This window comes from Catharus ustulatus, chromosome 2 (genome assembly GCF_009819885.2).
Source record: "Catharus ustulatus isolate bCatUst1 chromosome 2, bCatUst1.pri.v2, whole genome shotgun sequence".
Taxonomy (NCBI): Eukaryota; Metazoa; Chordata; class Aves; order Passeriformes; family Turdidae; genus Catharus; species Catharus ustulatus.
The window spans coordinates 119,514,518-119,539,044 of record NC_046222.1 but is presented as its reverse complement, the minus strand read 5'-3'; the positions used below and the strand labels follow the sequence as shown (position 1 = coordinate 119,539,044).

At 50.6% G+C, this 24,527-nt stretch overlaps 1 protein-coding gene across 1 annotated transcript; it reads right to left on the bottom strand.

Annotated features, from left to right (window-relative positions):
* Positions 1 to 214: 214 nt before the first annotated feature.
* Positions 215 to 20,258, bottom strand: LOC116992294 (cystathionine beta-synthase-like). Its single transcript, XM_042778997.1, has 16 exons — positions 20,247 to 20,258; positions 18,306 to 18,448; positions 15,986 to 16,092; positions 14,113 to 14,247; positions 13,237 to 13,316; positions 12,099 to 12,230; positions 11,167 to 11,236; positions 9,616 to 9,707; positions 8,298 to 8,423; positions 6,458 to 6,542; positions 4,843 to 4,948; positions 4,277 to 4,348; positions 3,029 to 3,163; positions 2,379 to 2,487; positions 1,989 to 2,073; positions 215 to 420 (listed from the first exon to the last, which is right to left on the bottom strand). The coding sequence occupies exons 1-16, from the start codon at positions 20,256 to 20,258 to the stop codon at positions 215 to 217; spliced, it is 1,695 nt and encodes a 564-aa protein (XP_042634931.1).
* Between the last annotated feature and the right edge of the window lie 4,269 nt (positions 20,259 to 24,527).

Here is a 24,527-nt window from a genome sequence, read left to right as displayed (position 1 = left end):
GTGCACAGCTGGCAAACACACCAGAGCTCCTCCTGCTAGGATCTGGGCAGTAAGAGCCATCCCCTTCCCTGCTGACCTTCCCACACTCCTGCCCAGCCCTGGGACACTCCTGTGACCACACATATTCATTAAACACAATTTCTTTAATTATCTCCTCTCCAGCGATGCTGTGGGTGGCATTGGGCAGACAAACACAATACATCTGGATTTTCACCTAGGCATTTTGAGGAACTGTTGTCTGGGCTGGGCCAGGGGCTCCCTTGCCCAGGTGGTTTGGGCACAGGGGCACACCTGGAGGAGGGGGGGCAGCAGAGCTGCTCTGCTTCTTCTTGTCGTTCCTGCTGACAAAGGTGAGCAGGTCCATGGCTGTCACCACACCAAACACCATCTGCTTCATGAAGGAGCTGCCATTCCCATTGACTGGAAGCACAGAAAATCCCAGCTTAGTGGCAAATAAAAACATCACCACCCCCCACCTCAGCACCCTCCAGCTGTGCAGAGACTGCTGTTCATTTATTAAAAGAAAACCCTAACAGGGACAGCATCTGATGGAGCCTCAGTTAAGTTACTGTGATCACACCAGAGAGGTTTTGCTGACCTTTCCCAGAGCAGAAAACTTGATTTCCCAGTGGTTCTGTTCCCCTCCTGCTCCTATCACCACAAAACTTCTCAGAGCAAACTAATGAGGCTCTCTAAAAGCAGCAGTCAGGCACTTTTCTCCTCTGTTCTCATAACATCCTACACCACCGTTAATGAAACAGCACTTCAATAATTGTTTTAACTGTCTGATAAATGTTTTCTTAAATAAAAATAAAACTAGCCACCAGAGCCCAAACACAAGATAAAATGCAAGATCCAAAGGTGTGAGAAGAAAGTAATAAATAAGGGGGTGACTGTGACAGCATTAAAGCAGCAGCTCTGGAAAAGCAAGTTGTTTGAAAATCAGAGCAAGAGGTGCTGCAGACAGCTGGCTGATATTTTTTGGTGGGTGCCACTTAATTTGCTGATACCACTTAATTTATATCAAAATGTGATACAAAATTGATATTCCTTATTTTATGGTGACATAGCTGGGAAAGGAAATTCCTCCTGGCATTAATTTTGGTGACTGGATTGGAAATGTGCTTCAGAGGCAGTTTGGAATGACAGATTTTTGTTGTGGGAACAAGGATGGACTTGCAAGCTTCAGAGCTGGTGGGGCTCAGGGGGAGCAGGGCCTGGGGATGGAAGGTTTGGGGTGTTTGGGCATTGCTCAGTGTGTAACCCCACCCAACCAGCACAATCACACCCTGCAGCTCTGATTCTCCAGACCTAAACCTGGCTCTCCTGGCTGCTTTCTGTGTTGCTCATTTTTCCCATCCAAGGTCAAAGCTGCACTCCTGAAATCCTTTGGTGTAATTGTACAGGAAAGGTGTGTCAGCTCAGGTGTGTGAGCAGCTCCTGCCACCACCCCTGTTTGGGTCAGAGGAGGCACCAGGGGTGATCCCATTGATGGATGTGTGGGGCTGCTGCAGGTGACTCTGCTGGAGCCACCAAGGAGAAAACAGCTGTGCAGGGGACTGGGAATAAACCAAACCTGCTTTAGTGGTGCTCCCAGCATCCCCACAGCCAGCCATGCTCCAGGTAAGGCTCACACACAGCTGCACAGGCTGCACTACAGTGATCTGTGCCACAGGGTTTGTCACAGCCCAACCCAATTCTTCTCAGCTTTCTCAACTCAGGTGCCTGAATTCCACCCAGGCTTTGCCTAATGTGGTCAAATGCTCCTTCTACAGAAGTCTACAGGGATCCCTGATTTCCCCCTTGCTTGCTTTGCCCCTCTCCCCTCATCTCTATGGGGCCAGGTGTGGGTAGTTCCAGGGTTTTGCAGAGCAAAAACCCCAGGTGCAGAGCTCAGGGGCTGCACTGACTCCTGCCACAGCAGGATTGGGAATTTCCCTTTCCCCTCTCACCAGCCAAGCCCCTGCAGAGCTCCTGCAGATACCCACACTGCATCTGCTGGTGCACAACAATGGCAAAGTGGTCGTTCTCCAGGATGCAGGAAAGCTTCCCCAGGCTGTCCTCCAGGCCGATCTGAACAGCACAAAATACAACATTTAACATTTTACCTCACCTGGCAGGGGCTGAGCTCTGATTTTGGAGGGTGCTGATTCCCCAGCTGGGTGAAATCTGTCAGTGCTTGGCTCCTGGTGTGAAAAGCTCCCATGTCTGAGTGCTGCTGGCTCAGCAGAGCTTTTTCTTGTCCTCATCTGCAAGGTGTCACCACTGCTCTCTGCCTGCTCACTGACCCCTTCTCCCAGCTCCTGTCCCAGCCCAGGTGCTGCTGCCCCTCTCCCTCTGTCCTGCCCCAGGTGACACCAGCCCAGCCTCCGTGGTACCTTTGAGAACTGGTCATAGGTGACCTTGGTGACAGGGTCTGAGAACTCTGCCTTTCCAGCCAGCACGGAGCTCAGGGTGTTGCTGAGGGTCACCATTCCCAGAATCAGCCTGTAAGGGAACAGGGAGTTTTCCAGAAGGTCAGACCTGAGGTAGAACACACATTTCATGTAGGAACTACTCTGGTTGAAGTCAGTGACTGAATGGTTGCTGCAGTCAGTGGGAGGCTCCAGGTTTCTCCTCACTTGGGCAGAACAGGGATGCCTTTGTCCTCACCAAACTGTTGTTTCACAGTAGTTAACATCTGCTATTGCAGTGCAGGACCTAGCAGCTGGGAGAGGGAAAACCTGTGGGCTCTCAGCTGCTTATTTGTGTGGGTTTCCCCCCAGCTCTCAGCTCTCCCCTGGGCTCCCCTTTCCTGTGCACTGACCCAGCATCTTCTGAGTTTGGTGGGCACTGGACTGGGCTTTAACTGGCTTGTTTGCAGGAGTTTTATGGATGAATCTTCATAAGGAAAGCGATTTTTTTTTTTACATTATGCATCAGAGCCCAACAAGAGCCCCAGCTCTGAATGAGTAAATGGGACTTGAGCTTCACCACGACTGATTTTTCTGTATGAATACCCATCTCTGTAGTGAACAGAAATAGTTACCCTGACTCAGCAACAACAGGAGCTTGGTCATATCCCTTCTCCTGGAGGATCTCAATTGCCTTCTGACAGCTGACTTCTGGGAGGAGGATGAGAGGGGCCGAGAGATTGAGTTTCTGCACCTTGATGTTCCACCACCTGTTAGAGGACAAATGTAGGGCTGTGAGTGCTGCACAGCTGTGGCCTTGAGAGGGGGCAAGGCCAGAGGAGATGAGGGACAGCCTGTGTGCCTGGAAAGCCACTCCTGCACCCAGAGCAGAAATGCCACCATGGCCAGGTCTGGTTGAAGCCAAGCTTTCCTTACACCCGGTGTTCGTGCAACTGCAGAGGCAGGGAGGAGAGCAGCAGCTGGCAAGGGGCTGAGCTGTCCTGAATCCAGAGAAGCTACTGAGGGCTTCACTTCAAGCTCATAAATGGGTGAGCCACCAGTTTTACTCCTTTGTTCTGCATCCTTGGTCCTCACAAGGCAGCTCCTGCAGGAGAGAGCCTGGCAGAGATGCTCGTGTGACTTATCAGGGACAAGCTGGGCTTGTTTGTGGGGAACACAGGCAGCTCCAAACATCTCATCCCTGAGTCCTTGCAGGGCAATGCTAGAGCCTGGAAGAGCCAGGAGCAACCCTAACCCGACACTAGAGGCCTTGGAGATGTGCTCAGTTTTTAGGAAATATTTTACAATAACCTTTGGTGAAGGAGAAGGTGACATCAGTAATACTTGCTGTCTTTAGGGTGAGTCCAAGAGCTTTTCTAAACAACTGGCATTTGGCCAGCCACACATCAGCTGGCATCAGCAGTTTGCCTTTACTCCCTGCCCTGAGGGACTCCTTCCCCATGGTGTCCAAGGCACAGCAGACTTGGCCAGCAGCTCTGGAAGGTGAAAGTTTCCTGTCCCCTGCCTGAAAAGAGCTGCAGAGCTGTTTGAAAGGGGGCTTGCTCCAACAGGGACCTCCCCAGCAGCCTGATGGTGTTTTGAACATCAGATGTGGAGCAGAGAGAGGTTCTCAGAGGTTTAGGTGCCTGGGCTGCCACAGGGAGTGGATCAGCTACTTTGGGACAGAAATGGCTCCTTTATAGACTTTGAGAGATAACCACTCAAAGGAGAGGAGCTGACATTGCAGCCTCCCCAGGGGAGTCTGGACTTTACTGTGTTTTTTCTGAACACTAAAAGGGAACATTTTCCTTTGAAGATAACGATTTCCAGACTCAGACAGCTGATTCCCTCAGCACAGTTCATCCCAGCAGAAGTTGTCTTACCAAGGCTTGTGCTCCTGGACTTCATTTAGGAACCCATTTTTTATCATCCACTTATCATTCACAAATTTGGACCTGGAAATCACCAACAAAGAGAGGCTCTATGAGGCTTGCAGAAGAAGCTGTGCTTTGTTTCATGCACCAGACCCCAGCACTGCCCCTGGGGCTCTCATGATTTTTGCAGCTGGCTGCTCTCAGCCCCTTTTAAGGTCAGCAGGAGCATGGGGTGCTCAGTACCTCTTTGAAGCACGCCAGCTATGTGCTTTCCTAACTTTAGGCATGCAGGCTCAGAAAGCGTGGCTTGGCTGAGTCCTGCTCTGTGCACTGAGGAAATAAACCCCAATATCCCAGCACCCATCCCCTGGAGATTGCCACTGTGATGTGCTGTTTATTTTGCTTTTTTCCTGTGACCTGCCCAAGGGAGGCTCCCAGCTCTGGGCTCGCTCTGTGTGCCTTGCTATCACATTTTTTGGGGTGGTTCTCCAGAACCCCAACAGCTGGGCTGTCACAGAAGGCCATGGGAGGTCCCACCCTGATGCTGGGCAGCAGGGGAGGAGCAGCACACTCACATGTAGTTCCTGACAGAGTCGGGCAGGATGACCACGCAGCGCTGACCTTCCTTCAGCTCCTGGGCAGCTCTCACAGCCACAGACATGGCACTGCCCGAGCTGCCACCTGCACAGGGACACGAGTGTCAGGGCACAGAGACACTGTCCTGGTGTGGGAAACACCGGTTGTCCCAGAGAAAGGTGCAGAGGTGGCATCCTGGAATGCTGGGATGGGAGGACAATCAATCCCAAAACCTTATAGGATTTAGGGCCAGGCAGAGGTAGGGACTGTAGGGATGTGTTCAGATGGTGGCTCTTGGGTTTCTGAGGCAGCATAAACCTCATGAACTTGATAAGCCACTTCTTGTGGTGGCTCTGTGGGCAGAGCAAGGGCTGGAAGGTCCCTGCAGGGACACTCAGACCACGCTGCCCACACCCCACCCTCCCTCTGCACGAGCACAGGGCCACGCCAGCTCTACAGCTTCTGGCTGACGTACTTGGCAGCCAAAGACTGGCTTTAAACTCCCTGCAAAGACTGAAAAAAACCTCATAAACATTACATTCATGCCTGGAATACCAGGCCAACGTGATGGGAAGACTCGAGTGCTGCCCGTGTCCGTGTGCGCGCGTGTGGTTTGCCGCACGTAGGGAAAGCAGGTCCCTGCTTGGCTGAGGCAATCCTTCCACCACCAGTCTGAGCACTGGAAGTCAAACACATTCCACTATCTGTGTGCCAATTACACACTGCATTCGAGGCAGCACGTATTTTACAGCAGGTTAATTATCCCTGGGTCACATTTTTCAAACAAACGAGGCACGGCCCTGAAAAATGCAGTTCGGGGAACACGGAGCTGCTCACAAATTATGGTTGAGTTCAAACAAGTGGTTTCTGTTGAAACACTGTGACTCTAGGTTAAATCAACATGTAAGTGTTTCATTACATATATATAGCCTGATCTTTCCCAAAACTCCCTGGATATGAGTGCTCAGGGCTTTTATCAGCTGTGACTACAAGCCTACGTAGTGTCTGGTCCTGTGTCTGCTTGCTTGGTGTCAGGGAAGGCTGGAAACAGGGCTGATGCTCTGTGGAGGCTCTTAGGGTACAGGCAGGCACCTGTTCATTTTGGGCAGCCAGTGGGATCACTTACAGCTTGTTGGCACAGGGAGGAACACTCAGTAAGAACATCTCACACTTTCTTTGCTTTCAGACTTTCCTGGTTGGTGGCATGGCTGGTGTGGCAGTGACACTGAGCAATGACACTGAGCAATGACACCGAGCACGGGCTCCCAGAGCTGCTGGCAGAGCCCACCTGTCCTGCCCTGAGCCCCACTAATCCTCCCTCCAGCCTCTGTAACTCTACCCAGTTCAGTACTCTGAAGATCCAGTTCCACTGCAAAAGGGCTCCAGCAAGGAGAGAATTTTTACCTCTATAATTATTGTGGTCTGTGAGTCAGAGCCCAGAGCAGAGAGAGTGTGCAGTGACCTCTGCACAGCCCAAGGCTCAGCCTTTCAGCCCTGCTGACCCAGCAGGCACAAAATGCAGAGGGCACCTGCCCTGGAGCTTTCTGGTGCTGAAAGGATGAGGTTCAGAAGGTTTGTCGGGAGAACAAACCTTTGTGGCTGCGCTGTGCTTACCACACAACAGCCCCTCCTCCCTGATCAGCCGGCGGGACATGAGGAACGAGTCTCTGTCGTTGCTTTTGTACCACTGATCCACCACCTGGAAGGAAAGCAAGGAGGATGAGCCTTGGCAATGTCATTCCAGGCTGCCCTGACCCTCTGAGGCACACCACATCTGGCAGCTCTGAGCTGCCTTCCACACTCGTTGAAAGCCTTTGTCAGAACATCCATGGTCTGGAGGGTGTGTTCTTGCTTGCAGACACCCACACCTTTCCTTGGAGAGTTAGGGATGCCTGGTCCAGAGTTAGGATGTGGAAGAGTGTTTATGATGTCCCAGGCCAGAGTAGATTAATGGTTGAGATTTTGCCGAAATGAGATGCAGCTACAAGAATCATTCTGGATTATTAAGGTGACAGCTCTACAGCCATGTGCTGACAGCAGGGGTGTAGTTAACACCTGAAAGCAGAAAGAATCTGGAGTCTGAGGCTGTGAGGGACCTTTCTAGAATGAGGCCAGGGGCACACAGGCAGCCTGTGTTAGGAATTTAAAGCTCTGTGGTGGCTGATGCACTGAGAGGGAACTTGACAACAAGAGCTACAAGGTTCATCATCTGCTGTCTTACAGGGCTTGGATCTTGCTGTCCAGCCTGTGCCTGGTGCAGGATTTCTGCTCTGTGAGGCAGAGAAGGCTCAGGAGACAGTGGTGTGATGAGCCTCAGCAAGGACATCTGTGTGATCACAGAGAAAGGGGAACACTCTGGACAGCAGTGAGGCTGAGCAGACTCACACTGTTTTATGTGCCTGCTTTTCACCTCTATTTACCTTCTTCTTGTGGGTCAGCTATATCAGAGTCACTCAGAAAGTACAGTAATTTCACGACTATAAGCTGCACCTGATTATAAGCCGCACTTTACAATACAGGGTGTGATAAAAGGTATCTGTTCTATCACCATCTGTTGAGGGTGGGGCAGTGATCCTGATCTCCCTGGGAGATATTCTGCTAATGGGCCACCCATTGAAACCAGGCAGGGCATTGTTCTTTATCTTTTCACAACCCATCCTTCCTCCAGCCAGTCATTTTCTGCTCATGGCCATTGAGTCCCACTGTGGGACTGATAAAATTACTGCATCCCATTGGAAGTTGCTCCAGCCAGGGGGAAGAGCCCAACATTTCTTACCAAGATAAAAACAGAGGTTTTGGGACACTAAGGGAGCCCCTTTCTCCACTGGACTCCAGAGGAAAACCGGATTTCTCCACATCCCCACTGGAGCTCCGGAGGGAAACTGCACCTTGTACAGGAGCACTGCTCCAACTGAGCCACATCTGTCACTGCAGGAGGATGCAGCCACCATGGGATGGGACTGCTGCCAACACCCTGCCTGACGGGTGTCAGGTTGTACTCTGACTGTGTCAGGGTTTGGGGTTTGTTCTTTGTAGTGCTGTATTTCTATTTTAATTTCCCTAGTACAGAACTGTTATTCCTAATTCCCATATCTTTCCCTGAGAGCCCCTTGATTTCAAAATTATAATAATTTGGAGGGAGGGGGTTTACATTCTCCATTTCAAAGAGCAGCTCCTGCCTTTCTCAGCAGACACCTGTCCTCCAAACTAAAACAGCAACTTTTCATTCTTTGTCCATATATAAGCCACACCTGATTATAAGCTGCACTTTGGGTTCGGACCAAAATTTTAGTCAAAATGGTGCGGCTTATAATCATGAAATTACTGCGTGTCCCAGTGCCCCCACAACAATCTGCACTGGGAAGAGAGGTCAGATATGTCACACCTGTGGCTTAGGAGCAGGCTCGAGGCAGAGGCAGAGATGAGGCAGAGGCCCCAGCTCACAGTTACTCACCGATCTGTCGAGGACAGTGGGGATGAAGTCGTGCCCAATGCCCTCCACCTCGATGGTTGTGGTGCTGGTCCTGTTCAGCTCACTGGGCAGAGCAACGATGGAGCCATCAGGGTCCACACCAATGATCTTTGAGGGAAAGACATTTTGTCAAACCAAAATGGGAATTCAGAAACAGCCAAACACAAAACTCAGAGGAAAAGTTGCCCACACCCTTATCAGCAATGTTTCCTTCCCCTGATATTCATTAATATTCCTAATCACTGGCAGCATGGAGAGCTTCCAGGATAAAAGGGTGCTGATTTTCACTGTCTTTTTAAATAGATCCTAGGTAGTCTGCAGCTGTTGCAGAAGTGACTGGTGGCTCAAAATGCTATCACTCTCAAGGTGTTTGTCATCACCCCTTTGGCGGAGCCTGCCACTTCCAAAGCCCAGCCCTTAGGACAGTGCCAGAGCTCCTGAATCTGCTCTGGTGAAGCCAGCCAGCTCCAACCTGTGGAAACCCATGGGTACATGCATCCTTCCTGGATCTAGCTGTGCTGGCTGATGGTGACACCTCCCTGCTTATTTACAGCTCTCTGGGCTGAGGTGCCTCCCTCAGCACGCAGCTTAGGAAGGGATGGTGACACTGCTGCCCACTGCCATCCTCCCTTCCCAGGCCTCCAGTGGAGATCCCACAGCTCTGTGAGGATCAGGGATCACCCACACTCTGACCAGACTCTCACACCTCCAGTCTGCCTTGAAGCACGAGCTCTGCAGGATGAGCATCGTGGCTAATGTTAGCCCTGAAGCACAGAGGGTTTTGCAGTGGCAGAGGAGAAGCATTTGCAGTCTGTGCCTCCCAGAGTGTCCTGCACAGGGCAAGGCACCAGGCAGGGGGAGATTTTAGTGGGGTTGTGGAAACTTTGGTCTCTAAGGCACTTGGATGGGTCTAGATCAACCTAAACATCACCAAATTGCTTCCAACAAAAGCCACAATTGTGGTGAACAAACAAATAGGTGCAGACAGCAACCACTCCCTGAGGTGAGCTGTGGGGTAATGATGCAGTGACAGGACAAGGGGGAATGCCTTGGAGCTGAAGGAGTGTAGATTTATACTGGATATTAGGGAGAAATTCCTTATTGTAAGGGTGGTTCCCCAGAGAAATTGTGGGTGCCCCATCCCTGGAAGTGTTCCAGGCCAGCTCTGAGCACCCTGGTCTGGTGGAAGGTGTCCCTGCTGATGGCAGGAGGGTGGAATGGGATGACCCTTAATGTCCCTTCCAACCCAAACCATTCAGTGGCTCCATGGAAGCCCTGGCAGCCCTGCCTCCCTCCTTACCTTGCACTCTGGGCACTTCTCCTTCAGCTTCCTGGCAACTCCAGTGATGGTGCCTCCTGTGCCAGACCCAATCACCACCATGTGCACCTTGCCTGCAGATCAGGGGAGAGAGAGGCTCAGCACAGCCCCCAGCACCATCTCCCCTTGATTCAGACCCTGTGCAAATGCAGAACCTGAACCAGAGTCCACCAGAACCCCAGAGAGGAGAGGTCAGGCAGAGGCTGTGCTGGTGGCCAAAGCCTGGTCCTGTGCAGAGCTCAGATGAGCTTGCAGGACCTGAGCACAGCTGATCCTGCCTCACTGCAGGGAGATGGAGGTGACCTCCAGATCTCCCAGCACAGCTCTCCATGATTTCTGCATCCTTGGCATGTCCTGAGCAGAGGGAACAGCCTGAAGCTGTGTCAGGGGAGGTTGAGGTTGGATACCAAGGAAAAGCTCCTCATCCAGAGGGTGATTGGGCACTGAACAGGCTCCCCAGGGCAGGGGTCACAGCACCAGCCTGGCAGAGCTCGAGGAATGCTCAACAATTGAACAACTCTCAGACACATGGTGTGATTTTTTAGGTGTGATTTTTTAGGTGTCCTGTGCAGGACCAGGAGTGGGACTTTGATGATCCTTGGGGTCCTCTCCAACTCAGGATATTCTGTGATTTTGTGGCTTAAGGGGGAGGGAATATCTCAGCATATCCATCCCTTTCAAACCACAGCATCTCACAGCAAATCACACCCATGAATATCACCAACAGGCACAGCTTTTCAGCCTGTGCTGGCACCCACAGTGGGGCAGGGCTCAGCTCTGCCCTGGCACCAGATGCAGCCCCATTGGCATGGCTGAAATTATAGATTTAGGACTGGTAGGAGCAGAATTGGAGTCTGGCCTTCAAAACCTGATGCTGCAGCTGCACTGGGAAAGGGGGACCTGCAGTCCAGGGCTGGCAGCCAGCTGGAGCAAATCCTAGCACTGCTCCCATTGATACCTGACTGCTTTCCTGCTCTGACAATCACTCTCCAGTTAAAATCCTCACGTCCTGTTCACGTTTTACAGCGCTCCCAGAACTGGCAATACACTTCCCTTCTATCTGCACAAAGGTGGGCTGGCACAGACCCCAGCCCTCACTCCCAGTGCCACCAGTTTGTGAGGTCCCAGTTCTGTTTTGATTTACAGATGAGTGTGCTGGATCAGAGGCAGCCTTGGTGGATTTATATTCCCTGTAAGGCCAAGTGGGACAGCTTGTGCTCCCAGCTGGCAGGTCACAGAGGTGCTGTGGCCACCAAGAGATGTGTTCTTTCTCCTTTAGGTACACCCTGAATTTGTTAAGGCTCTGGTCTCCTCCCCCAGGCTTTTGCAATGGGCAGCCCTGCAGGCTGAGGTGTATCTGGGGTGGATTAGCAGAGGTTGCTGCACCCTGCGTGTCAGCGTTATTGAGATAATACTGCCTGCCCCTACAGAGCCCCTTTGGGCTGTTTCTAGACGTTCAGGTCAATAAATGATGTAAATTAAGCCTCTCAGAGAGGGTTGCAGCCCTCTGCACGTAGAGGCAGCAGCACAGACCTTCACACTGCTCCAGGATCTCCTCGGCCGTGGTGTCGTAATGGGCCAGGGGGTTGCTCGGATTTCGGTACTGTTTATTCCAACAGAGAACAGCAGCAGTTACCGTGGGCACAGCAGGTCAAATTCCAAACCAGCAATAGCTCCTGACAGAGCTCTACCCAAAGCATGCAGCTGGCCCCTTCTCCCCCTGCCAGGGGGAAGCTGCCACCCCACCAGAACAGCTCACAGCTATTCTGCCTGTTTGGGACAGATTTCCAAGCACATTTGGGTTTTTCCACACTGGAAGGGTAAGTGTGCCCATAAACATTCACTCCCCAGCCCTTGGTGCCCATGAGGAGTGGGGATGGCTCAGCTGTGGGCTGGAGGAGCTGTCCCCATCATCAGCTCTCAGGCACAGGGGGATTTGCAGCACTGATATTTGTGCACCCCACACTCACAGGCTGCTTCTGAAAAGCTCATTCAGTCTTTGAGCCACTTTTTTTCCTAGGAAAAAGGAGCTTGCCTGACTTCCCTGCACTCCAGGGCTCTGTCCAAGACCCAGCACTGCAGGAACCTCTGCCATGAGTTTGGGTTTGCCCTTTACAGCATGAGGTTTATTTGTGAGGCAGAACAGAGGCTGCTAGCTAGGCTTAAAAAATGGGTTTCTTTTCAGGTCAAAGTTAAATCTGAAGCAATTTGAGGAGTCTGAATTGTGCAAGAAAACCCAGCCTCGCCCACATCCAGGCTTTGGCAGGAGTCCCACAGGTTTGGAAGTGTCCCTTACTCTGTTTCTGTCCCCCTGTGCTTTCCAGAGGAGAGATCAAGTTTCGAATGCCATAAAACACTGACAAAATCTGCCTCTGCTGCCAGTTTGAATGAAGCCTCCAAACACAGGCCCTCTTGGAGAACACCCTATAAATTCTCTTGGCAAAGAGAGCCGGTGGAGCCTTTACCTGGTCCAGGATGTGAGAGTTTGGAATTTCACTTTTCAGCTTCCAGGCAACGCGGATGTTGGACTCGGGGGCATCGAATCGGGTGCACGGGGTCCTCACGATTTCAACACCCAGTGCCTTCAGAATATCGACCTTTGGGGGGGAAAGGAGGAGATGCAGCACCCCTGATCCCTCATGGGGATGGAAACCTGAACCTGCAGGCTCAGGGCAGTGCCAGGTGCCAGAGCAGCTCTGCGTGCAGGACACATTTATCATCTGGAGACAGAATGTCCAGTTCTGGTCTGTGCTGTCTCTGACACGCTCCCAGCACCCTGGAGCTGGCACATGGATTCCAGCCTGGCCTCCTGCCCTGTCCTACTTGGAGGGCAGGCTGGGGACAGGGTGGAGGGAGGTGACAGTGCTGCTCCTTGGTGCCAGGGAAAAGGGCAGAGGGGACAGGGAACAGCCCTGTGTGCTGGGGCTCCCCTCCATGCAAAGGGGCTGGCTTTGCTCTAAGTCTCTTCTCTCCCCAAAGAAAGGGAAAAATCAGCCCAGGGGTGTCTCCTCTGGGAGGTGTGGCTGTCAGTGGGAGGGGAGTGTTGGGACACCTGGAGATGAATCCCATGGCAGCTGGAGGTGGCATCTGATCCCAGCTGAGCTTAAGTGAGATTTAGGGTGACACTGTGGGGAAGGGCTCGTTCTTGAGCCAGGTCAGGGTCCAGGTTTGGCTTCCCTGGCAGTGCAGCTGAGCAGTCTGTAGGCTCTTGGCTCACCCATGAGGGGTTTCTGCCATCTCCAGGATGGTTTGTGCACTCATCATCAGCTCCTGTGCAAGTGACTCAAGATACCACCTTGAAAAAGCAGCTCGGGCAACTCCAGGTGTCTCCAGGTTAAAGCAAACCACAAACACACAGCGAGGCCAAGTGACCTGTCAGATGTCAGGGGAAGTGAGCAGGACTGGCAGGACAGCCCTGGCACCTCTCTTCCATCACAGACTGCCTTTTTTTCCTTCAAGAGGCAACTTTCTGAGTAGCAGCTGTGGCAGTGGGTGTGCAAGGCTTGCTGACCTTTAAAGGAGAGGGCTCCAGGAAGGGAGAGGCAGAGAGAGAAGGAAGGAGATGTTCCCTGGCTGTGGGGTAAAGCCACACAGAGCTCTGACCTTCTCCATGCTCATCTTCTCTGGCAAGACGATGATGCAGCGATAACCCTTGAGTGCAGCCACCAGTGCCAGCCCAATTCCTGCATGGTGGGGAGCAAAGGGAACTGGGTGACAACAGCATTTGGCAGGAGAGACCAACAGGCCACTCCCTACATCCCTGTGTCCTGAATGGAGCCATGAAAAGGTCACTGACAAACCCCAGGTGAGGGGATCCCGCACGAGACCCCTGGGGTGTGCTGGGGGCACCAGAGGTGTGGGAGGATTTTGCTTCAGGAGTGCCTCTCCCTCCCCCTCAAGCTGTGGGGGGACAGACACACAGGATGCTGCACATCACCCCAGCAGGCAAAGGGCAGCCCTGCTCTGGTTTCAGCAGGGTGATGGATGGAGCCAGCTGCTCCCAGCTGCAGCAGGAAGGAGCAGTGTGTCCCTGCCAGGGGCTGCAGGGAGCCTGGTGCCATCCCAGCTGCCCAGGGAGCCAGCAGGGTCCATGTGGGACACAGCTCTGGGGTCCCCTTGGCTCCATGTCTGGTGGTGACACGGTGTGGTGGGTGACAAGTGGCAGCAACAAAGGCAAAAATCACAGGAATTCTCTTCCAACCCATCAGGGGAACCTCTGAGAATTCAAAAGCTTCCCAGCCTGAAAACACCCAGGATTGCCCAAGCTGCTGGTGCCATAAGGAGACCTTCCAGGCACATCTGTGCATGTGTGGGACCCTCAGGAATTCCAGCTAGGAGGCAATTCAGCATCCCAGGAGGAGTTGAGGGGAGGATGGAGCCAGAGCCAACCTTGGAACTCCAGCTGCAAGAGCTCCACAAATCCCTGCTCCTCAGGAACTGCCCCCTGCCCGGTACCCAGAGCATCCCTGCCCTCCCCACCTGTGTTCCCTGAAGTGGGTTCAATCAGGGTGTCTCCTGGTTTGATAATCCCGGCTCTCTCAGCGTCCTCCACCATCCTGAGGCTGATGCGGTCCTTTATGCTGCCCCCTGCATTGAAGTACTCACATTTGGCCACTGGAAAGGGACAGAAAGGGGATATTCCATCAGGCACCAGCTCCTTGCTCCCCCAGACCTCTCTGCAGTTGTAGGACACCTTTTCTCCCTCTGCAGGATGGTTCTTTGCTCAGGGGAATGCATCCACCATCTGCTGTTCTGGGATTATCCATCAGCAGAACCTGTGCAGAGTCCTTCTCTCCCCATCTCTCCACCCTGGATGGGTTTGAAATCAACCTGGACAGCTCAGGATGGGTTTAAAATCAGCTGGACACAGGCACTGCAGGGTGGGAGCTCTCACATGTGCACAACACTCCTTGTTGCCCTGCCCTGAGGACTCTTCTGGGCAAGGGTCAGCAGAGAGGTCTCACTGTCTATCCTGAGCCACTGAAGTTTTTAATAGATAGCTTAAAACTTCTTTTGCAGGGGTGATCTGTAGTGCTGACTGAGATGCCATAAAAAATCCCAAACAATAGAAAGAACATTTTCAAGTGTCAGACAAAATTACAGGTTTTTTTTCACTGAGCCAGCAGCAAACCAAATAAATTTCCAAGGCACCTCCAAATTACAAGGCACACCTCAATCCTCACTGTAGCCTCCACACCACAGGATTCTTCTCACCAAGGCTTTGATGAAAATCTGCATCTAAACTGGTGCTGCTGAGCTCTGTTTTGCACACAACAGAAAGAAAAGGGGATTTCCAGGGATCCTTCACTTCATCCTAGCAGAGACAGTTATTTGGGGCTGAGAAATCAGCCCAACACCTGAGCAGCCTGAACAGGAAAGGAATTCTTGTGCTCATTGCTGCATTTCATAGTGCAAAGTGCCACAACTCCAGCTGCACAGGGGTCCCTGGGGGCACAGAAAACACCAGGCAATCCCATCCAGCTGGAGCTGCCTCCTTGAGGCACTCCTGGCTCTGCTTGGGAAGGGCTCTGTGCTGACACATCCCCTGCCAGGACCTGTGCCTGCTCTGCCTGCTCTGCTCTCCTTCCCCTCCTGTGCCAGGGGAGGGAGACACCAGCCCAGAAAACGGGATCTGCCTGCCTTTCCCAGCTCCTAAAGCAGGCAGACATCCTCCAGGGGACAGGCTGCTCCAGATGTGCACCAGGCACTGCACATCTGTCCTCCCTCCTCCACCAGCTCCCTGCCATGAGTGCCCTCAGCTTCCACTGGAGGTTCCCGAAGATCCCAGCTCCTGGGGAGGGATCTGGTGTGCCCAGTGGGGTCTGGCTGCCCTGTGGGTTCCACACTGTGCCATTCCTTTAGGGATGAGTGCTCAGCCAATCTCTCCTTACTCAGCTGTGTGACACTCGTGGCACTTTCTGCCTCTGACAATCTCTCTGCCCAATTTGGATGAAATTAATGATTAGGGTTAGGGGTTATAGGAAAGGAAGCTGGAAAGTCCATCTGATTTTATCATCCTTGTGATTGTAGGGGACATGAGACAGCACCAGGGCTATGTTAACATCTCCTTAGGAGAGGAGATCCACCCTTAGGTACATCCCCAAATTTAGGCCAGCTCTGCTCTGAGCTTCTGCTGCTGTTTTCTGGGAGGAAAGATGCCTCACTACCACTCCCCTCTTCTTATTTCTGCTTGAAACCTCCTGTTTGGCCCAAGAAATTTTTGGAGAGCCCAACATGAGCCACATCTGCCCCTCCCCACCTGTGCTCCCTCTCAGAGCCTGTTCTGAGCCCCATCCAGCACCCCCCCTCACCCTCACCTCGTGGCATGCAAAAACCTGCTGGGGACACTCACAGAGCTCACACTTGAGCCCATAGGACTTCCCAATCTTGTTGATTCGGACCATTGGGGTGCAGCCAATTTTCTTGAGGATGTTGGGCAAGATCTTCTTTTCTTCTGTCCTGAAATAATGCAGGGAAAAAGAAAAAAAAAAGTCAAATCAAAGCTATTGTGTAACATGAACCAAGGGAAAATCTGGGTGAGGTTTCAGCAAATTTATCAAAAGACACCCCAGCTCCAAGAGAAGTTCCCATCAACAATTAGTGGCACCAGGAGTCAGTTACAGCTTTCCATCATGAGTTATTAGGTGTTTTAATAAAAAGTGAGCTAATTAATTTTTAGGGCTGTTCTGAAATGCCTTGTTCTGCATAGGCCAGGCCTGTAATGAGTGAGAAGATGCTGGCAAGCCTTAGGATTTTATGCTATGTGTGAGAAAACCAGGAGACACAGCACAAGGCTCCTCCTTTCCCCATCCCACCCAGCCCCACCTCTGCTCCCCACATTTCCAGCTGAGTGTTCCTGGCCAGGACTCCCAAACTTGCAATGATGGCTCCAAGCACTAGAGAAGCCCAAGAACCACATCACAGCAGCCAGAATGGACAGGACCTGTTTGCCCAGCACACCTTGCCAGGGAGCTCACAGCCTGGGGCTCCTTCACAGATTGATCAGGGCAACATCCCATTGTCCCCAAGCTCATCTCCTGTTCCCTCACTGCTCAGCTCTGCCTTGCACATCCTATCACCCTTTGAGCCCTCAGCTGGAGGTGTCTGTCCCTGGCAAATATGAGGCTCTAATAAAAATAATAAAAATAAATAATAAATGAGCTTCCCCCAGAGCTGTTCCAAAAGCCACTGAGATGCTCTGGGGTTTCAGTGGGGCTGAGCTGTGGCTCCAGCTCCTCCAGGTGATGTTTAACTAGAGCCTGGCTCTCTGGGGAGTGACCTGTGACACTGCACATCTGGATTGCATCCTGCAGATGCTGGGATCAGCTCAGCACAGTGGACAAGGATGGTTTTCCCCTAAGATTCCAGCTTTTAGTCATGGGTTGCTATTCCTTAAGATGTCCAGGGGAAAACCAGTCCTGGCAAAGCAAAGGATTCCTGCTGAGGTTATTGTGGGTCAGAATCAGCTCAAGGGGTATCAGAACTAGTCTATCTCTCAAAAAAAAAAAAAGTATTTAATATTCTTAATTAAAATAACATCTTATCTCCTCCCTCTGCTTCTACACCCAAAACTCAGTCAGATTTCATCTGGGAATCTCAGAAGTCCAGAGATTTTGGCTACATTGACAAAACCATCTGTGGTTTACCCAGAGCAGGGAAACCTGCACTCCCTCCACACACTGCTGTGAAGGTGTGATGTGTCCCAGTGTATTTCCTTCCCTGCTACACAGTGGGTTATGTTCCAGCTCCCCCTCCATCCCCAGAGCAGTGTTGGATGCCCAGGGAATGTCTCTCCATCTCCATCCTGGTGGGATGGGCCCAGCCACTGGCACCACCACAGCCCCCTGATGCTAAATTGCTCAAAAGCAGGAATGCTATCCTGCTCAGAATGATAATTGAGGAGGGAAAAAAAATCCATTTTGACTGAAAAGAGCTGATTCTATACCCAGGCACCAGCTGCAGGGGCTGCACTGAGTGATGCACAGCTTGCTGGAGCAGCTCCAGGGCTCTGCATTCCACTCCTCCCTCCTTCATGGGCCAGAGTCAGAGGCTGCTCTGGGCTAGCACACGCTGGTGGCTGTGCCCTGGCTTCATCCTGCCTGGCATGTGGTCAGGCATGGCCATGCAGGGCAGTGCTGCAGCTCCCATGGGCTCCAGCTCCTCCCTGGCTGGAGCTGGATCCCTGTCTTACATTCCCCTGACATTTATGGGACAGCCTTATCTTTAGTAGCTTGTGTGTGTCTGGTTTGCAGGGTCATTAAAGCACCTCTTGTCGAGTCTAGTCTGGGCTCTCACGTCACCCTGGGAGGGAACCTGCTGCTGTGAGGGCAAGAACAGCTCAGAGAAAACACTTTGCTCTGCTCTGGGGCCATTCACTACTGATCTAAAAGCCTGGTAACCCATTTTTGTGCAGGTCTCTCAGCCACCTAAAACAAGATGCCCCAAACAAGCAGAGAAAACACACAATTCAAGCCAGGCACATCTTTCTGCAAAATAAAAGGGAGTGAAAAAGATCTCCCTGGAGAGATGGTTTTGCCATCTGGAAAATAAACCATCATTAACACAACAACTGGCTTCTGGCCATGACCATCCTGGTGTAACAACACCTTTTTCACCCCCAGGAAAAGGTGCTGAACTGCACCCTGAAATAGCAGCAAGGAGGAATTACTTACAAGGGAATGCAGGAGTGTGGAGACTTGCTGGCAGGCGTTGTGGCTGTCCAGGTGCACTTGCTGGGCAGGTTGGGACAGGTCCAGCTGCTGTCCTGGATTCCTGCAGCACTGCCATTCACCAGGGGACACGACTTACTCAGCTCCTGCGTGGGGGAAACTGCGGTCACAGGGAGAAAAACAGCTGCAGAAGGGGGGAAAATGGCATTTGGGTGTGATGGCAGGGTGGCCAGGCTGCTTGGAGCATCCTGGTGGTGTTTTAAGCACGTGGATCTAGGTGGATAAAGAGGTTGGAAGGAGAGGAACAGATGGAGGGATGTTGTAGTGTCAGTCCCTTCTGCCAGGGAGCAAGTGGTGTGACAAAAGGAAATGAATGGACTCAAGTTGCCCCAGGGGAGATTACACATTAGAAAGAAAACAAAATAAGATTATACATTAGGAAAAAAAATGTGGAAAGCATTGTAAGCATTTGAATAGAATTGCCAGTGAAGTGGTGCAGGCACCATCCCTGGAAGTGCCCAAAACTCGTGTGGATATGGCACCTGGGGACACAGACTAATGGGGAACATGCTGGTGGTGCTCATGGTTGGACCTGATGATCACAACAGTCTTTTCCAACCTTAGTATTGCATGATTCCATGACAAAATTGCTCTTTTGGAGTGGTGTGCTGGACCCCATGCATCATCTGAGCATTGTTTCCAGTACACCTCCCCCATCTCAAAACCATTGCCTCCACTAGAAAATTTTATGTTCCTAATTAAATCATTTGGTCAAGAACAGCTTTTTTACCCTAAGAGTGAAAAACCTGCTGGTAAATACATCCAGCAATAATTAGAGAATACTTTTATGGTGATGGTGGGACTTAGAGGTCACCTCTGCTCTGGCATCCAAGTGTATTAAAACTGAGAAAAAAGAACCAACAAAAATAAAACAGCAAAGGGCAGCAAAGGTGCTCAGGGGTCCTGAGCAACTCCCACAGCAAAGCAGCTCAAAGAGAGGAGGATTCATCAGGCTGGAAATGAGAAAAGAGGCTGGTGCTGAGAGCAGGCTGTAAATCCTGGGGGAGTTGGAGAAGGTGCATGAAATAATGAGCAATAAATAGGAAGGCAGAATGGAATTATCAGGAACAGCTACAGGGGCAGAGCAGATTAAAAATGGAATGAGAAAAGGGTTAAACAAGCTTGAAAAAGTTGAGCTCAGCATCAGTGCTCTGTAGGAAAGCAATTTTCTGTGCTGTTCTCTATTGCTGGTGTAGATACAGACAAAAGGAAAAGTCTGGGCTTAAAGTTTATTTTCAGCATAGCAGAAACAAAGGTTATGTGCAGCTTTGGTGTGACCTCTCAGCTCTGATCCTCTCTGCAATCCATCCACCACCCATCTGTGCTAAGGAAACAAACCCCATGGAGGAAAAACACATGTGTTGGTATCTCTAAGCTCCTTTTCTGGCTTGTTCATGGGATGAATTACCTGGATTCAAGCATTAATGAATAAAGGGACCTTGGAGCTCCACAGGGTCGTGGATGGAGCTGATGATGAAAGCTGCTGAGTCTGCCCTGTCTCCCTGCCCCTCTGTGGTGGGGCATTTTGCAATTAGAGGGAGTCTAACCCTTCCATCACCTTTTCTGCAGCAGAAATGCTCAAAGACATGATGTGGGACATTCCTTCTGCATTTATCTTCAGACTGAGAACAGAGACAGCATTTTGCCATCTGCCAGATCCAAACCAGTGCCTCAAAAAGAAACATCCCATTTCTAAACACAGAGAGCTGCCTGCAGCAGGGCTATGGGAAATCCAGTTTAGTTGGGGAGCATCATCTTCCCCCCAAGCCACAAAATCACAGCCCTGCCCCTCCTCAGTCCCAGCAGCTGTGACTCACAGTGGCCAAATCCTGATTATCTGAATTATTTGTGGCCTGATCTGAGCCCAAGGGCAGCCTTGGTTACCATTTCTGCCATCCTTCTCCTGCTTGCCTGCTCCTTTCCCCCTCCTGGTGGGATTTGTTTGCAGCAGGTCTGTGCTGTGAGTCCCTGCTGGTTTCCACGCTGGCTGGGAGGATGGGGCTGCAGTTTGGTCCTTGAGGGTGGGCTGGAACACAAAAACACTCCAATCATTACTGCAGGGACAGCCCATGGAGCGTGGCTGAACCTTCTCCTCACCCAGAGCATCCCCAAAGACGGAGCTCAACAAGCTCCTGGTGTAACTAAAGCCCACCCCAACACCAGGCACTTTTCTTCTCCAGAGACATCACCCCCAACCTCAGAAAGCAGCAAAAAAAACCACGAGGATGCAGGGCAGACACCCCAAAACACCTTGGATCCTGTAGCCAACAAACTTTGCTTCCCAGGGCTCTCCCCACCACTGACAATCCTGCTGCTCGTTGCTGTTGGAACCCTGGGCCACTGGGAATTTGAAACTTTCTGTACTGACAAGCACTGACCTCCAAAAAAATACTGCTTTTAACCTGAGGCCATGAAAAAAGATTCCAAAATTAAATAATAGCACTAAAATTTTAAGCGTGTAGTTTAAATAAAAGTGTAATATCGCATTAAAATTTAAAGTTTAAAATACAGTAATACATAACAAAACTACAGCTTCAAGACAAAAGTTTGCCCTTCTTTTTCACCTTCTTCTTCATGAATCTAAGCGGTATTTTATAACTAAATTTAAAATTCCGCATTACAAGCCACAAGTAGTGATTAGATGAAAAGTAAAAATAATTTAAGTATCATTTCTTAATTAAACACTGTATCCTTAAAAAGCCTTATAAAAAATACAACTCAATTTTTAACTTGTTAGTTTAAAGGACTATAAAACTCACAGTTTGTTAAACTGTGATATAAATAAAAACTAATAAACATCTAAGTCCAAACAAAAAATACCATCTCTCATTTAATCCCAACCCTAAAAAAAAAACCAAACAAAAAAAAAAAAAAAAAAAAAAACAAAACCAAAAAAAAAAAACAAATACATTGGGAAGGATTAAAGGAAAAAAAAAAAAGGTTCATTTCCTTGCAAGCCAGGATTTATATTGGCCTTGAGTGTATGTCCCAAAGCAAATCTGTGCTTACCTAACAAATTAGCTGGGAAGGAGCAAAAGTCACCTGTGGGTAAAGAAGAGATAATCCCCAGTGGATCAGAGTGGCCAGCATGCTTTCACAACTGAGCTCACAGTTACCACCCAAAATGCTGCCAAAATAGATTTTATGGGTATTTTTTTTCCTCCCTTTTCCTGGCAATGCCCATCCCTACCATACAAAAAAGCAAGGGCAGGCCTTTGACTAGTCAGCATCTACATTCCTCTGTGCTGGGGAATGCCTCTTGTCTCCTCAGGGGCTGGGTAATTCCTGGTGCTGCAGGAAAGGCATGGATGTCCTTCCACTCACAAAACACTCTCAAATCACTGCATTTCTGTGCTCAGAGCCTGCATTCATATTTACATTAACACACATCAAAAAACCCACAGTGGCTCTGAAGGTAAGTTTAAAAATTGCCTGAAGCGTAGAATCCCCAACAGCACCAAAGGATGGGGAGAATCTGGGATTTTTGGAGGCTTTAAAACAACACTGGTTGAGTTTGTCCCCTGCTGCCAGCCTCAGAACCATCCATCAGCAGGGGCTGGGACAGCCAAGGATGGCTGAAAGAGCAATGCTGGAAGAGCAATGTCCATTGCAAACCTCTCCCCACGCTGCCTGCAGCGCAGTTTTAGATCATAAAATGAAGATTCATCTCCTCTGGATTACCCAAACTCTTACCTGTGTCCCAGAACTCCTGGCTGAAAGCTCAGGAATGATCCCAAACACACCTGAGCCACCGCAGGTGTCCTGCCACAGCCCCGTTACTCGCTGCTGAATGGAGAATCTTGAGAGGGCACAAGGCTGGGCAAAGGATAAATGGAAATCTCCACTGGGACTGGGAAGCAGGCCAAGAGACTGGGGATGATAACACCCAGCTGCTGCCACTAATGAAAATATATGACAAGGAGCACAGGCTAATATTTACAGAGCACTTTGCAGGTAGGAGATTGCAGTTATCAGGTTATCAGACTGTTCTGATAACTTCAAGGGGAAGAAAATCAAGATGCTCATTAAGTAAAGTGAGGGAAAAATTAGATGAACTCAGCAAGGCAGGAGGAGGCACATGCAAGCATGCTCCATTAGATGCAAAATGCCTTTTAATAGCATTGCTGCCACTGAGCAAGACAAATGTAACATCAGTTTAAAGAATGATGGAGTGACCCAGGCTGGAAGGGAGCTTGGAGATCCCAGTCCAGCCTCCTGCTCAAAGTTTGGGAACCACAAAACTCAGCCCAGCCTGCTCAGGGCTTTTCCCTCCTTAGATCTTGAAAATCTCCAAGGATGGAGGTGTAAAGCTCTCCTCTCCACCACCCCACTGACCCTGCAGTGTGCAGCCAGATCCTCCCTGCTTGCCTGATTTACTCAGGACTCACTGAGAGCACAGCTCTTCCCAGGTGAGAATCAGAGTTTGCAAAGGGGCTGCCAAATTCCAGGTGTCCCCACGACCCTGAGGGTCCCCATTTCCCAGGGAAGTGGCAGCTGAGGCAATACTCACCCCTGCAGCCCGTCAGCCAAGTGTGTGAGCCGAGCCTCAGCCCCAGTTAATATGTGCTGGTGGCAGGGGACACCTGTGACAAACGGGAGGGACTCGGCTGGGTCCTGCCCCACACCTCACTGTGCCCAGCACCTGATTGCCCTGCGAGGGGAGGAAGGGAAGATAAGCAATTTATTGTTTGTTTTAATACATAGGAGTGCTCTGAACCCTTTCCCCCAGCAATTTGGTGCTGGTTGTAGAATTTCGCTGCTGTTTTGGTTTTGTGTCTTAAGCCCAGCTCATGTGTCAGCATGGGCCTTGCTGAATCATGAGTAGTGACAGAAATGCCATAATGTGTTAGGTGCTGTCTGGTGGGACTCTCTGTGTCCTCTGGGGTCCCAGGGTTAGTTCTGCACCTCCTCCAGCCCCAAACCTCTTCTGCTTCTTGTGCTCTGCCATTGAACCAGCTGGGAGCACTGAGCAGCCTCTGCTCCACAGGATTCCCAAACAGCACCTGGGGATCAGGAGATCTCATGGATGCAGATTTTGCTTGAGGAGGAAGAGCCCATGAGAATTTCAGTGCCTCTTTTCCCTCCCCAGAGCGAGGGTAGCACACAGAGCTGGGGCTGTGCTCCTCCAAAGCACACATCACACTGATCAGCAATAATGAGGCGTGTTAGAACGCTTATTTTGGAATTAAACTTTTGAAGACAAGACTGGTATCAGCACTGGGATGACTTTACCTTCGGTCTTTTTGCAATAAATGGACTCTCTGGAAAACATTGCCAGAGGTAATCCATCACAGAAAGCTCTTGTGGGCTATCTGATGTGACAGAGAACATCCAGCTCTCCCCTCAAGAGGCTGCAAATAACCCCAACCCCAGCAAGAATTGTGTTTTCTGGGCATTGCAGTTACAGAATAACCCAGCCACCCTTTCCTGGTTGTCTCCTGCAGCAGTGTGTGCTCAAAAATAAGATTCTTCAGTGACCAAACTTTCTGCAAACATTTCATCAAGAAATGGGGAAAGGAAGCAAGATTTTGATGGGGATTGGAGGGACAGAAGAAAATTTTTAAATAAAATGCTTCTTTTAGAGAAATAAAATTTTAATTAAATACTTTCTTTTTAAAAAAGGTCTAAGTGGCAAGTTTGGGGACTTTGAAAAAAAATCCCCTTTTTTGGGGCAAGGTTAAGCTGTTCACTGCATTTGACCAGAATGCTCAGGCTTGGTTGCTGGCTGGGTTTAACCACAATATTTCCCCACCACCACCATCCCCAGAGCTGCTGTTCATTCAGGCTCTTTGGCATCACCAGCCCTACTGTCACACACACCATTGTTTTTTTTGAGGTATTTTGACATGGGTTTTCCTGCTTTGCCTGTGCTGGGTTAAGAGCAGAGGAGGAGCTGGGGTCTGCACTGGAATCTTTGCTATGCTTCCACCCTCACAGGAATGCCAGGCATTTCCCAGCCTGTACACACCATAAAATCTAATTTTACCTGGCTGTGCTGCAGTGCTGGTGTAACTAAGTTTAAAAACCACACGAGAGCACAGGGCACAGGTGCTCATTCCCCATCCTCTACCTGAACAATTGCAGGATTCCACTGGCCAAACATCAGCATCCCCAGGATGGGAAACAACAATCACCCAGCCAAAAAAAAATGGGGGGAGGCAGCTG

What these genes read in the sequence shown, in the direction of transcription:
- LOC116992294 (XM_042778997.1), bottom strand. An exon ending in GTCCAGGAGCACAAGCCTTG is followed by an intron (nt 3,164 to 4,276) that starts GTAAGACAACTT and finishes GTCCTCTAACAG; the next exon opens with GTGGTGGAACATCAAGGTGC. An exon ending in TGTGCACCAGCAGATGCAGT is followed by an intron (nt 421 to 1,988) that starts GTGGGTATCTGC and finishes CTGTGCTTCCAG; the next exon opens with TCAATGGGAATGGCAGCTCC.